General features: G+C 38.1%; 1 protein-coding gene across 2 annotated transcripts in view; it reads left to right on the top strand.

Moving 5' to 3' along the window:
- Nucleotides 1-15,717, top strand: part of CCDC141 (coiled-coil domain containing 141) — a 219,138-nt gene that overhangs the window by 141,749 nt on the left and 61,672 nt on the right. For both annotated transcript variants that reach the window (XM_063791317.1, XM_515948.8), the window contains exon 8: nucleotides 4,977-5,149. In XM_063791317.1, coding sequence (XP_063647387.1) covers nucleotides 4,977-5,149 — 173 coding nt within the window. The remainder of the gene's footprint in view (nucleotides 1-4,976; nucleotides 5,150-15,717) is intronic.

Here is a 15,717-nt window from a genome sequence, read left to right as displayed (position 1 = left end):
TCAACTCAGCACTTAGCTGAGTTTTGTGTTTTTGGTAGTTGTAAGCATTCCAACAAAACTCTCTCCAGCCACTAGACTCGTGGAAGGAAATTTTCTAGGTTCTGCTGTTTTCTTTCTCTTGTTGTTCGTGTTTAATGTTGACTCTCTTCAAGTTGATTAGTCAAGAAGCAAACAACATTACTTATTAAACACCTTTGTGAAACAGCATGATAGAATTCTGCTAGATGACTCACGGCTCTTGTTTGAATTCGTCTTGTAGATATTTTTAAAAGAATGAAATGTGCCATGTCCTGATACTATCTCTATTTGATTTGGTGCAGGCTGCCTTGGGTCCTGTACTAAACAAGTGAAAAAGGAAAGGTCTTTATTGGTTTCGTAAAGAACAAACACCAAGCAACTCCTTAGTCTTTACCAAAACAAGACCGAAAAGAGCTGATTCATCTTCTTATCTGCCTAAAAACTGAATAGTACATATAAAATGTTCAGGAAGAGCTAGGAACCAGAGGGATAAAATATTATCTTTGTCCTATATCCTTTTTTCCCAATCCAGTCATAGTAGCTTTATTTGACTTGCACATATAAGGTTTGAAGAAAGAGAGATATATGAAGGAAAAAAGACTAAAGGGAAAACACTACTTCCAAAGGAGTTTACATGGGGGTCACAGTGTTCTTATTGCCAGAAGTAATATGTTCTGTACTGTGTGTGCAGCAAAGGGAGTCTTTCCAGGCTGGGTCCGATATATCAGGTTCTTTATGGATATGGTAAATAGAAAAGCACTCAGTTCTATTTTGAAGGTAGATTAAGTGAGAGCAATGATACTTAGATCATTTCTGGAACTGGCACATGGAACTGGCAAATTCTGCGTGGGAATAAGAGAGATGAGCTTTGTGTATAATTCAGACAATCACAGACAGTATAGTCTTCTTGAAAGTAGCTTCCTGTTAAAGTCCGGAAATTTAACTCTTATTTCTATGTCTGCAGATTATTCCTATTATGGTTTGGTTAGGATTGAGGTCAGTATCCAGCCCATCGTACCAATAGGTATTCTACAGATGTATTTGTTGAGCTAATGAAGGAGTAAAATCACTTACCTCCTTTCTACTGCTGTAGTTCTATTAAGTGTGATACATAGAACAATTTATAGTAAATATTTTCCTTACACATTTGAGAAAAAGCTCTGGAAGATAATTTGACTATTTTGATTCTCATTATGGCCTATCTTTGTCCTTGATATATCATTCTCTCCTTCTAGTGAATGCTTAGTCTTTCAATTTATTTCCATTTTCTTAGGAAGTAATACTTTTATTATAACATTCAGAAGGGGGTGGAGTGGTATCTCACATGCATTCAATGATGTTGTGGTTTTGGCATCTAATTCCAATAAAGATGAGACCGATGCCTGAAGATTTGAGAGTGGCAGATGTTCAGTGGGGCCACAGAGGAAAGGCCCATGTGGGATGAATGACAGGCACCAGGTGGCCATGCTCTTCTCAGTGACTTTTTAAAGATGGGCTCAATCAATCAGGATTTAGAATAACAGCCAGTATTTTCCAAGTACCTACTATATGTTTGCCGTGAAACCCACTTACTTTTATATATTTTTCTTCCTAATTCTCAAAACAACAAACATGACATGTATTAAGGTTATAGTAGCTTTATATTAGAAAATGGGGTTAAATGTGTAGGCAAGAAAAAGCACTTTGGAATTTTCTATTCTTTCTCCATTCACACTGAAAACTTGAGAATTATCTTAAGGAAGAAAGGCGAGAAGGCTGTGACATTTACATAGAGACTTTCGTTTTATTTCTTCCTTTAGTGTAGCTCAGGGGTTCTCAATTCTAAATGTGAATATGTGTTACTACATGCACTAATTCACATATATTAAACTTTAAGGGTGATTTAAGGGAGTTGAAGATGATTTTGACTATGCCAGATTTTTGCTTTAGGCGTTTGACTTTAAAACTAACACTCAGCCGGGCGCGGTGGCTCACACCTGTAATCCCAGCACTTTGGGAGGCCGACGCAGGCAGATCACAAGGTCAGGAGTTCGAGACCAGCCTGAACAATATGATGAAACCCATCTCTACTAAAAATACAAAAATTAGCTGGGTGTGGTGGTGTGTGTCTATAATCCCAGCTACTCGGGAGGCTGAGGCACGAGAATCACTTGAACCCAGGAGGCGGAGGTTGCAGTGAGCTGAGATGGCGCCACTGCAGTCCAGCCTGGTGGCAGAGTGAGACTTTGTCTCAGAAAACAAAACAAAACAAAAAACCAAACCCTCAATTAACAACAAACTCCGCTTTATTCAAAATAAGTAATACAAATTTTAAAATGTATTTAAAATGTTCAGAAACAGTGGTTATTGGCAAATGATGTTTCAATGGGTTATGGAAGGATAGGGAAAGTCATTAAATCATCAAATCATCTTCTTTCTTTTTTCTTTCATTCTTTCTTTTTTTTTTTTTTTTTTTTTTGAGACGGAGTTTCACTTTTGTTGCCCAGGCTGGAGTGCAATGTTGTGATCTCAGCTCACTGCAACCTCCACCTCCCGGGTTCTAGTGATTCTCTTGCCTCAGTCTCCCAAGTTGCTGGGATTACAGGCATGTGCTACCACTCCTGGCTAATTTTTTTTTTTTAATTTTTAGTAGAGACGAGGCTTCACCATGTTGGCCAGGCTGGTCTTGAACTCCTGACCTCAAGTGATCCACCCACCTTGGCCTCCCAAAGTGCTGGGATTACAGGTGTGAGCCACCGTGCCTGGCCAATCATCTTTTCTAACATCAACATTTTGTTGCACTTGGCTCCATTGCCAACTGCAGGAAAGCAAAAGAATCAGATAAAGAAGAGTTCTTCAAGTTCAAAGTTTCTTTAATTAAGTTCTCTTTCTTTTACAGTCCTATAGTATAAGAGAAATCTCTCAACCTTTCTCTGTATCTTTTCTAACCTATAAGAAGGAAAGGCAGAGACATATTTACAAAAAGTAAGTTTTAAAATCCCTCCTTTTCCACCCAAGATTACAACTTTCTCTGACGTAGCCCTTCCTTCTTAAGTCTTCCAAGGTAATCTTTTGCCACATGGCACCACAGCCCAGGATTTAAGAGCAGTGGTCTCAGAGTCAGGAAATTGGGTATAAATCCCAAATCTGCTCCTTGGTAGAAGTGTCACTTTCTGCAATTTACTTAACCTCTCTGAGACTCAGTTTTCCCAGTCATATAATGGGGATAATTTCTTACTTCCTCTTAGGACTGTTAAGGAGAATGTGCCTGGAACTAAGCAGGCATTCCATATTCATTGACTGAATAAGAATTGTGCAACACACAGTATTGAAGCAAGCATGTAGTCCGTTCTTATTAAACTATAGTTATTATTATAACTTTCTCTTCACTGCTAAATAAGTGAGAATGATTTTGTTTTAAATATTCTAAATAAACAGAATTGCAGACATGGGAGACATGAGGACATTGGTGGGAAAATAGAATATCGGTGTATAAGTAGTAAGACGCTGTTGGAGTGATTTCATTCATAACTTTGAATTTTGTCCAGTTCCAATTCTGCCACTAGATCTCACCCCCTGAGATGGCAGCAGGCACAGGGGCATGAGTGCATTTGTGTACCTCCATGACCATAGCCTCTACATTTGGCTTCGCCTGTGTTGCCCCAGCACCAGCTCAACCTTGCTCGCCTGGTCTTCTTCAGGTCTTAGTGGTACTGGACTCATGAGCCCACCTGTTCTCATTTCTTTTGGTCTGGGATCCTTACCTAGAGTCTTCTGTGGGGTCTTCCTGCTCTACTGGTCAGCTCCTGGCAAGCTCACTGGCTTCCAACTCAGCAACCCAGGGAGGCTACACTTCAAGGCCCTGCCTGACTACACAGCACTGCCTAGCTGACTGTGTTAGGACTATTTTCCAGATTGGTATGGAACATTCCATAAGGTGGCTTCTTTCAATAGTGCTAAAGGGCAATGTGGCAAGACCTCCCATGCCATTCAGATTTTCTTCAATGTGCCATTTGTTTTCTAGGTCAAAATTATTCCTAGAGACATTAGGTGAGATATCAGGAGACCTACAAAGATGACTGCACTCTGCTTTCTCCCTTTCTCCTCATATACCCACAGTATTCTTTCATTGCCTTTGTATCATACACTCCTCCATCTTAATACCAGCTAAGCCTTAATGGCCCAGTGGCTAACTCCTCTCTATTTTATGTTAATTCTATAAGCTTAATCCTGCATGCTGGGTTGTTGATCTGCTAATAAAGGAAGAAAATAAAGGAATTTTAAAATCTTGTCTCAAGACAATATCTTGGTTTGCAAGGCTATGTTTTTTATGCATAATCCTATTTCTGCATGTCAGAAGCTAAATATTACCTTGGTCTTACTCTTTGCATGGCTTCAGAACAAAATTCTAATCTCTTCTGAAGACAGATGGATGCCTTGGATGGAGTAGGCTGAAGGTCTTATATCTGCAAAAGCAAGAGAAAAAAAGGACATTCATAATTTCTTGAATATTTCCCTACAGTGCTTCAAGAGCAAAGTGGAATTTACTGGGAAATTTCCTCTAACGAATATTACAGATACATTCTTGCCATAAAAGCCTGTATAATATTTTTAAATAACTCATCTATTATTTGTTTACAGTGTAAAATGCACAAAATAAACCAGACTGACTCTCCAAATTCTATGCAGTTATAACTCTTTGTGTTGAATAGATACATTCTCAATGTAAACTATTTTGGTGATTTTATGGTATTGACATTTAGTTATGCTCAGCTAAGCTATGATAAGTTTCCCTAAATGGAACCCTAAAAAACTATACAGCTGTTTTCCAACAATCTTCCAAGATTAAGATGGTTGTTTTTTGTTATAATGAAACTAATAAATTGTTTGGCCTGATTTAATTGCCAGTGTTTTGTGTACACGTTGATGTAGATTTTAAACTAGAGAAGCAGAAAATAAAAGTATGTTTTCTTTGGCAGGCATTTGATGTACTTGGAAGAGTTGAAGCTTACCTTAAGCTCCTTAAATCAGAGGGTTTAAGTCTGGCTGTTTTGGCAGTGAGGCATGAGGAATTACACAGAAAAATTAAAGACTGCACAGCTGATGCTTTGCAAAAGGGACAAACCTTAATCAGCCAAGTAGACTCCTGCAGGTGAGTAAAGTTGATTTCTTTCTCAGTGTAACAAGCTTTTTCACAGTTTCCACAACGTGCTAAAAAATAAGATGCATGATTGTCTTTTTCTGGTTCTGATGTTTTGCTGCATTATGATACAGCTTAAAAGGATCTATTGAAGTTTGATCAACAGCTATTCTGAACACAGCCATTGCTCATCCAGAAGTGAGGCCATATTCTGAGCCTGGAGACTTACATATGCTAAAGCTTTCTGTTTACTCGCTTCTGAGGAGGGGAAAGGGAATGGACAAAGTAAGAAATAGAGCTTTAGTTCCCAAGGCTTTTCAAACCCTAGCGTCTTTATGGAATAGCTCCTACCCTTTGGTTCATGAGTCTTGAGTCTATCCTGTCCTGTCTTTTTCTTACTGGAAGAAAATAAAATACCAGAATTTCCTTCCAGTTATGACTTGGTGGCTCACCATGCAAAACCCTAAGTAAACAGTGGCAATTATTAATCCAACAGCATGGGCACCAGACCCCATGCTTTTGAACAATGCTCTAGGTGGGCCTGTTTTATGAGCACATTTGGTGAATGCATCAATGTTGAGCTTAGTGGGCATGAAGAGAGAGAAAGACCTTGAGAAACAGAGAGAGAATGCAGTAGCAAAGTATAGGAAAGAACAGAAAGACAAAGGGGAAATGACAGAGCAGATAGTGGAATGCATATTGACCCGGAAGAAATGAAAGCAGGGCTTACATTTTTCACAGAGAGAGAACAAAAAAATTATAAATGGGTTAAACCCAGTTTTTCACCTTCCATGTCTACAATCTCCTTGAAACCTCAAAGACATTCAATTTGAAGAACCATGAAATAGGTGAAATGTGATAAAATCATTTTATTTCTGTTTAAACCCTTGTTCTGTTCTATTTTAGACGAGTTTAAAGGTGTTGATTTGGTAACTTTGGGTTTGGGGAACATTCTTTCCAGAAGACAGTCTGAATCTGGACAGAGGTATTTAACCCAGGGTTTGTGATGTTTGCTACAAACAAGTTGTGCTACATGCACAACTAAGATTGGAAATAATCCAAGGTCTTCCAATAAAAGCCAAAAAGTTGAGGCTATGAAGACAAGGGATTCTCCCCTTTGAAAAATGAATAACTATGTTTTTTACTAAGTTTCTTTACTTTAGCTCCAAGCTGTGAATTAGGTAATAGGGGTGTCCACTAGGCTTCAGCAGTTTCAAGGTGTTTCCTCCCATCCAGGAACAAAATATGGATACAGGAACTCCTCCTCCTCCTCATCTTTTCCAGCTTTTCCAGAAGGTATAAATGTCTTGAACAATACAGAAAAGATCCTATGGGGTAGAAGAGACACTTATTGTGCCTGGACTCGGGGTACATGTCGGACATTGATTTGAGTCATATGATGACTGAATTAAGCGGTGAGGTTTCCAGTTATAATTTCAAAATGGTCCAGTCACAGTTTAACAAATGGGTCTCAAAGCACAGACAGATGTTATTTCTCTGGTCAGGCTACTCTTTGCTTGCGGCATGTTCCCTGGCTGTGGAAAGGTTCCTTTCTTTTTTTTTTTTAATTTTTTTTTTTAATTATTACTATACTTTAAGTTTTAGGGTACATGTGCACAATGTGCAGGTTAGTTACATATGTATGCATGTGGCATTCTGGTGTGCTGCACCCATTAACTCGTCATTTAGCATTACATATAACTCCTAAAGCTATCCCTCCCCCTCCCCCCCCCACAACAGTCCCCAGAGTGTGATGTTCCCCTTCCTGTGTCCATGTGTTCTCATTGTTCAATTCCCAACTATGAGTGAGAATATGCGGTGTTTGGTTTTTTGTTCTTGCGATAGTTTACTGAGAATGATGATTTCCAATTTCATCCATGTCCCTACAAAGGACATGAACTCATCATTTTTATGGCTGCATAGTATTCCATGGTGTATATGTGCCACATTTTCTTAATCCAGTCTATCATTGTTGGACATTTCGGTTGGTTCCAAGTCTTTGATATTGTGAATAGTGCTGCAGTAAACATACGTGTGCATGTGTCTTTATAGCAGCATGATTTATAGTCCTTTGGGTATATACCCAGTAATGGAATGGCTGGGTCAAATGGTATTTCTAGTTCTAGATCCCTGAGGAATCGCCACACTGACTTCCACAATGGTTGAACTAGTTTACAGTCCCACCAACAGTGTAAAAGTGTTCCTATTTCTCCACATCCTCTCCAGCACCTGTTGTTTCCTGACTTTTTAATGATTGCCATTCTAACTGGTGTGAGATGGTATCTCATTGTGGTTTTGATTTGCATTTCTCTGATGGCCAGTGATGGTGAGCATTTTTTCATGTGTTTTTTGGCTGCATAAATGTCTTCTTTTGAGAAGTGTCTGTTCATGTCCTTCACCCACTTTTTGATGGGGTTGTTTGTTTTTTTCTTGTAAATTTGTTTGAGTTCATTGTAGATTCTGGATATTAGCCCTTTGTCAGATGAGTAGGTTATGAAAATTTTCTCCCATTTTGTAGGTTGCCTGTTCACTCTGATGATAGTTTCTTTTGCTGTGCAGAAGCTCTTTAGTTTAATTAGATCCCATTTGTCAATTTTGGCTTTTGTTGCCATTGCTTTTGGTGGTTTAGACATGAAGTCCTTGCCCATGCCTATGTCCTGAATGGTAATGCCTAGGTTTTCTTCTAGGGTTTTTATGATTTTAGGTCTAACGTTTAAGTCTTTAGTCCATCTTGAATTAATTTTTGTATAAGGTGTAAGGAGGGGATCCAGTTTCAGCTTTCTACATATGGCTAGCCAGTTTTCCCAGCACCATTTATTAAATAGGGAATCCTTTCCCCATTGCTTGTTTTTCTCAGGTTTGTCAAAGATCAGATAGTTGTAGATATGCGGCGTTATTTCTGAGGGCTCTGTTCTGTTCCATTGATCTATATCTCTCTTTTGGTACCAGTACCATGCTGTTTTGGTTACTGTAGACTTGTAGTATAGTTTGAAGTTAGCGTGATGCCTCCAGCTTTGTTCTTTTGGCTTAGGATTGACTTGGCGATGCAGGCTCTTTTTTGGTGCCATATGAACTTTAAAGTAGTTTTTTCCAATTCTGTGAAGAAAGTCATTAGTAGCTTGATGGGGATGGCATTGACTCTATAAATTACCTTGGGCACTATGGCCATTTTCACGATATTGATTCTTCCTACACATGAGCATGGAATGTTCTTCCATTTGTTTGTATCCTCTTTTATTTCATTGAGCAGTGGTTTGTAGTTCTCCTTGAAGAGGTCCTTCACGTCCCTCATAAGTTGGACTCCTAGGTATTTTATTCTCTTTGAAGCAATTGTGAATGGGAGTTCACTCATGATTTGGCTCTCTGTTTGTCTGTTGTTGGTGTATAAGAATGCTTGTGATTTTTGTACATTGATTTTGTATCCTGAGACTTTGCTGAAGTTGCTTATCAGCTTAAGGAGATTTTGGGCTGAGACAATGGGGTTTTCTAGATATACAATCATGTGATCTGCAAACAGGGACAATTTGACTTCCTCTTTTCCTAATTGAATACCCTTTATTTCCTTCTCCTGCCTAATTGCCCTGGCCAGAACTTCCAACACTATGTTGAATAGGAGTGGTGAGAGAGGGCATCCCTGTCTTGTGCCAGTTTTCAAAGGGAATGCTTCCAGTTTTTGCCCATTCAGTATGATATTGGCTGTGGGTTTGTCATAGATCGCTCTTATTATTTTGAGATACGTCCCATCAATATCTAATTTATTGAGAATTTTTAGCATGAAGGGTTGTTGAATTTTGTCAAAGGCCTTTTCTGAATCTATTGAGATTATCATGTGCTTTTTGTCTTTGGTTCTGTTTATATGCTGGATTACATTTATTGATTTGCATATATTGAACCAGCCTTGCATCCCAGGGATGAAGCCCACTTGATCATGGTGAATAAGCTTTTTGATGTGCTGCTGGATTCGGTTTGCCAGTATTTTATTGAGGATTTTTGCATCAATATTCATCAAGGATATTGGCCTAAAATTCTCTTTTTTGGCTGTGTCTCTGCCTTGCTTTGGTATCAGGATGATGCTGGCCTCATAAAATGAGTTAGGGAGGATTCCCTCTTTTTCTATTGATTGGAATAGTTTCAGAAGGAATTGTACCAGCTCCTCCTTGTACCTCTGGCCACGCATGGGGAGATCACCATGTAGCTGAAGAACTCTGCCCAAATCTCTGGAGTTCTGTTTATGGGTTACTCCTTCCTATCTGGTACCCTGCCCACAAATTCGAGATGCCTTGACCCAAAGCCTGGTTCCTGTCTTCTCAACTCAGCAAGAACTCCAGGCTCTGCTTAGTTCCACCTCTCTGAGCTTTGATCTAAAAATTACCTTCCAGGCAATGAACTAGTGCAATCATAAGGCTCATCTCATGTATTTTCCTTCTCTAACAGATCACTGCCCTGTGCTACTAATTGTTCAGTGTCTGAAAACCATTGCTCATGTACTTGTTTTTCTAGTTGGTTAAGGCATGAGGGTAAATCCAGTCCCCGCCTCTTGACCAGAAACTGAAGTTCCCTATTTAGTTTTGATGCTGAACTCCTGGAGTTAGAAAAGTAGTAACAACTTTTTACTGCTGAATTTTATCCTGTTTGTTCTAATCAGTAATTCTTTGTTTTCAAAACTTAAATATAAGAGGAAAGCTGCTTTTATTTTTTATACATTCTGTGTTTGAGGTTCTATTGATTATTTTTAGCCATCCATTTTGTAATGGCTGATATGTTTATTTGCTTCTTTATGTGCCAAGAGTGGTGCTGTCTCATTCAACTACAAAAAACAAACAAACAAACAAACAAAAAACTCTATGAAATGGACATCTCCATTTCATAAACAGGAAACTGAGATTCAGAGAAGTTAAGTTTAAATGTCATGGCATTGTTTTTGACACTCTACATGTATGAAATTAAACTCCCTTGACACTAGTCTTAGTTTCCTTATCCATACCAGTTTTCTTTTCACCTCTTTTGCTCTTTTTGTCTTAATTTTTACATAATTATTGTTTTTCAAAGAGACATCTACAATCCTGTTTTTCATGATGCAGACTGGTTTCAACAGAAGAAGAAATAATTAGGTACCATTTCAAAAGCTTGAATTAATGCTTAGGTAAGTGGGTTTAAGAAAATCATTAGCAATATGGTTTCTGTCAACATTGTAGTTCCAAGGTATTTGGTTTCCTCGAGATTTTATAATATTTTATAAATCAATACTATTTTCATTTTGCAGGAGGAGCTGAAGATAAAATAAAATTGTTTCTTGGCAAAGGACATTTTTGGATTCAGAAGGTAGATCTAGAATAAAAACCCATTAAAAATTGAACTGAAATGCATTAGACTGTCGGTTGCAAACTAGAGCCATACATTGCTACTGACCTCAATCCCATGCATTCTGTTTGGGATTTGCTTCCTTTCCTCATCTAATAATTTAAGTGCTCAATGAACTGAGTCATCATCACAGGAAAGAAATAGAATGTAAGGATAATATTCCAAGTGCAGCCACTGCTGGAGTGAAGATGGAGTTTAGAATGCTGGCAATGGAAATCAATGTAAATTTCAACAGAGCAAAGCAGATATTGTTGAACATCACGATAGCTTCTGAGACTTCTGAGTGCCAGCCACACTCATGGGACACAGTTTATTAAGGTTCCTATTACCAGACACCAAAAAACTGGTATGGATAAGAAACCCAAGACTTCACGTTAAAGGAATTTTAGTTCATACATTCTGAGTGCCAAAACAATGCCATGACATTTAAACTTAATTTCTCTGAATCTCAGTTTTCTCTTTGTAAAATGAAGATATACATTTTATAGAGTTTTTTTAAATTGAATGAGACAGCACCACCAGTTGAGCACAAACTCACTTATTTATTGAGCCCTCTCTATGTGCACCACCATCAGCACATAGAAGGGGCTCAATAAACAAGTACAGTGATACATTGCTTAACAGTGAGGATACATTCTGAGAAATGAGTCTTAGATGATTCTCCTGTCATGTGAACATCATAGAGTGCATTTACACACATCTTACACACATACCTACACATACTTAGACATGGTATAGCCTACTACATAGCTAGGCTAGCCTATTGTTCCTAGGCTGCAGACTTGTGCAGCATGTTACTGTATTGAATATTATAGGCAAATGAAACACAATGGTATTCATGTATCTAAACATGGAAAAAGTACAGTAAAAATACAGCATTATAATCTTGTGGGACCACCATTGTTGATTGAAATGTTATACAGTGTATAACTATACTTTTTTACTTTCTATATAAAGAGCTTAAAAAAATACTGAGGGTAATATGGTTGTTTCAAATGGTTACAGCACAGTCAGTTGTATCAAATTCTATTCATTTTCACTAACTGGAAAGGTAATATTTGAAATAGGGAAGATAAACACTTATCTTAATGTATTAAAAGGCTTAATTTAGTATTGAGGCAGGTAGGAATTTCAGAGGCCCTTTGATCTGATTTTTTTTCTGTTAGTCAAAAAATAGGACCTCAGAAGTTTACATTTATCTGAGATGAAGCTTCCTTAGTAAATCTGAGACCCTTTCATTATTGTTCGGTAATCACTACTTTATTAGGAACAGACTTACACTGTTTTACTATCATGGAATCAAATACATTTGAAGTTTGAGCAGCTTCAGAAAGCAAATTGTGGTTATTTACATGTTTTCTTGCCTTTTCTATTTCCTGCATTTAATCTGATGATAATTCCAAGTCATTATTAAATAGTTGTTATCCTTTTGGAGTACAATATCTGTCACATAACCACTTTAATTTTAAAGGCATTTTAGTGCATTCTTTATGATGCTTACAAGTGTATGTAATAACAGTTGTCTTAGTCCATTTTCTGTTGCTGTAGAAGAATACCTGAGACTGGTAATATATAAAAGAAAGAAGTTTAGCTAGCTCATGATTCTGGAGGCTGGAGGGCCAAGATTGGGTGGCCACATCTGGTCAGCCTCTGGTAAGAACCTCATGCTGCCTCATAACGTGATGGAAAACTGGAAGGAAACCAGGTATGTGTGAAAAAAGGAAAAAACACAAGAGGCAGCCTCGCTTTATAACAACCTGCTGTAGTGGGAACTAATCTATTCCTGAGAGAACTAACCCAGTCTTATGAAACATACATTAATCCATCTTAATGACCATGTTATTTACCTCTTGAAGACACCACCTCCCAACACCACCTCATTGAGAACCAAGCCTCAATATGAGTTTTGGTGAGCACAAACCATACTTAAATCATAGAAATGGCCAAACTTAGACTTACAGTGAGGTTGAAAGCCCCTGGCTTCCAGCCTTCCTCATCTCTCCCTAAGCATCATCTTTGAGAACCAAGTCTAAAGAAAAACCAAAGATGGCCTGCTACCAAGCATAATTTTGCATTTATTAAGACACAGGAATCTGTGGTGATTGGAAATGCTGGGTCCAGGACCTTGTGTGAGGGTAAAGTTTTCTATAATGGGACAAAAATAAGGACCTCGTTTTTTTCTCTCAGTTCAGTTACCAATTCAGAGCTCAAAAACATACAAAAACCCAGCAAGACCAGGCTACCTTGTGAAGTATTCATTTGCCTTTCCTCTTTGCTAAAATTAACTTATATAATTGACAAATAAACTTGCTTCAGAGTTAACTCAATTTCTATACCTGCCTAAAGGACTGTATAAGGTTTCATTCTACCTCATCATGGTGGATTTAAGCTTATATGCCTCATCCTAACTGAATATTTTGCTTTGGTGTAACTTTAATTAAGCATTATCTGTTTTGATCCAACACTTACTGCCTTCTTAATGTAGATCTTCATATTTTCATATTTTACAGAGACATAAAACAGGAGTTAATTGGATTTTGCTTTCTTTTCCCACAATTTTCATTTGTGTTGGCTACTGCTACTTCCTTTGGTTGATATTGTGCATGGTTTTGAACTTTTTGGAACAGAACATGATCACTTTCTTCATTTGTTTATTCAGAAATATTTATTGAGTGTCTTTTGTAAATCAATTGTTTCCAAGCATCGAATGTGATAGGTGAAGTGTCCATCTTCGTGGTGCTTATGCTATTCTGGTGGTAAGAAATAGCCAACAGATAAATCAAATACATAAGATGCTCTTACCCAGCAATGAGTACTATGAAAAAATATAAAAGGGAAATGAGATAGAGTGACTGAGCAGGAGATCATTTTAGACATTGTAGTCAGAGAAAGACTCTCTAAGAACAAAGGGGGCTACCCTGCAAGCAGCTAGGAGATGAGTGGAACAGGCAGAGCAATAGTAAGGGTGCCACAGAGAGAAGGGTGGTGTGGCTGGAGGAGGGGGTGGCAGGGGGAGAAGTGTGTCAGACAAGACTACAAAGTGAGGGGGGAGGTACACTATGCTCAAAGACTCATTGGCAATAATGGCAAACACTTCTGTGCTCTAGACATAAATTAATTTAATCCTCAAAACCACCCTGTGAAATGGGTACTACTATTATCATTGTCCCTGTTTTGCAGATGAGGAAACTGGGGCACAGAGAAGTTTAATAACTTGCCCTATTGCCTGTCACACTGCAGTAAGGGGTGGTGTGAGTACTTGAAAGCTGATCTGAACTACTCTGTTAGGTTGCCAGTTTTTGTCTTTCTACTCCTTTCATTCAGCTTTAATCAATAACAAGAAGCCTGGTGGCTAAATGAACATGGATCCTTTTTTAAAAATATATATTTTAGTGCACTTAAAATTTACTCTAGCTTCTAGCTTCAGCTCAAGTCCCAACTTCTCTGCAAAGTTTTTCTTTCTTTCAGTTCATTTAGGAAGTTATCAAATGTACATATAAGCATCTTATATGGCATACCAGCACCAGGCCTCAGGGACAATCAAAGCCATATAAAACTGACCCCAAATCCCCAGAACCTGTCCCGTGTCCAGTCAGGGAGCTGCACATCAAGGAAGTGTGCTCCAGGCATGAGGGGCCCATGAGTACAGTGGATGTTGCGGTCACTTCTTCAGAGAAGGGAGACACAATCCGAAAGTCTGAGATCAAGACAGGCCAAATGAAAGGGTGAAATCTGAGAGGGCTATGAACAGTTGCTGTATTTGGTAGGCTGAGATGGGTGAAGGGTCTACATCTTCAAGCCAAGATGAACTGAATCAATACCTACCACATAATAGTTTCTTGAATTCCTTTTTATTTGTCACGTCTATCTCATGGCTTCACTTTTCATTCTGGGCTGGGCTGAATCATTCTTTAGTTATTTCATTTGTGACAGTATCATGTCCTCATTCAGACCATGATATCAACCCAGGGCTGAAACCACCCAAGAAACCTCTTTTTTACCTTATGTTAAGGGGCTGGCATGACATTGAAGGAAAGCCCTTAACATAGTGAAAATATTTACAAAGATCTTAACAAACAAAAACAATCTCCATTCTCCAACAAGACAAACACATTTCCTTTGCCTAGTAGATTTGTCTATGCCTGCATTTTATATGAACTGTACTAAGCATTTAAGAACTTAAAAATAACTGCTTTTAAAAGACTTCGATGATGCATTTAGATGGTAAATGTCAGATAGTGAAATTTAGGAAATTACAAAGTTGAGTTCTTATGACAGTCAACCCAGCCACTTTCCAAATATTTTCATGTCTATATTAAGCTGTTCTTTTTAGAGGCTGGGTAAATGTCATAACTGCAATCTTGGCTTGTTAACACTGTTAAGGATTTTATCATTCTAAAACTCCTAGTGTGGAAAGTACCAAAAGCTCACACTTCCCATTAAATCCAGGATTACCTACACTAGGTTCTCATAAAGTATCTTTATCATGACAATATGAATGTATTCATTTATAATGCTGATGATGTGAAGTAGCAAAGATCCCAGAGTAAAAAGATCTGGACCTACAGAACCTCCAGAGGAAGGCTGACTAAAGAGGCAGAAATCCCTGCCCTGGGTGATTGAGGACTCCTCTCATATTACAGGGTTTAGGGAGAAGAGGACAAGGAAAAGAGACAGGAAGAGATGTGAGGGGACATATTTATGAATAAGATGCTCATCACAGTGCTATTTATAATAGTGCAAACCCGAAAACCAGCTAAATATTTCCAGAAACTAGGGAAATGTTTGAATAGTTTAAGGGAAAGCACATAATGGAATATCCTAAGTCCATATCAAATAGTTTTTTGAAGAATATTTTAAGACAGAGTATCCTCACAATATAATGTAAGTAGGTACAAGTGGGACCTAAATTCTCCATAAGGCATAATACTAATGTGGGGTAGAGTAGGTGAGGAGGGCCAGGGGACTACCAAAAAGAAAGTCTTTTTGGAAGGAAATACGTTAAAAGATATTTTTATGTTTTCCAAATAATCTCAAATGTGTGCATTTATCTGTTTAGCTCTTGCTGTGCCCTTTTAATCTCAGTATTATGTCGCAAATTATGAGAAAATTTCAGCAATTATCTTTTTAAATATTACTTTTCTGCTATTACCTTTTTTTCTCTTCTATACCTTCTATTAGAAGAATGTTGGAGCCTCTTGGTCTCTTTGCAGTCTCTT

Source organism: Pan troglodytes, chromosome 13 (assembly GCF_028858775.2).
Source record: "Pan troglodytes isolate AG18354 chromosome 13, NHGRI_mPanTro3-v2.0_pri, whole genome shotgun sequence".
Lineage (NCBI taxonomy): Eukaryota > Metazoa > Chordata > Mammalia > Primates > Hominidae > Pan > Pan troglodytes.
This window is presented reverse-complemented; position numbering and strand designations above follow the sequence as displayed.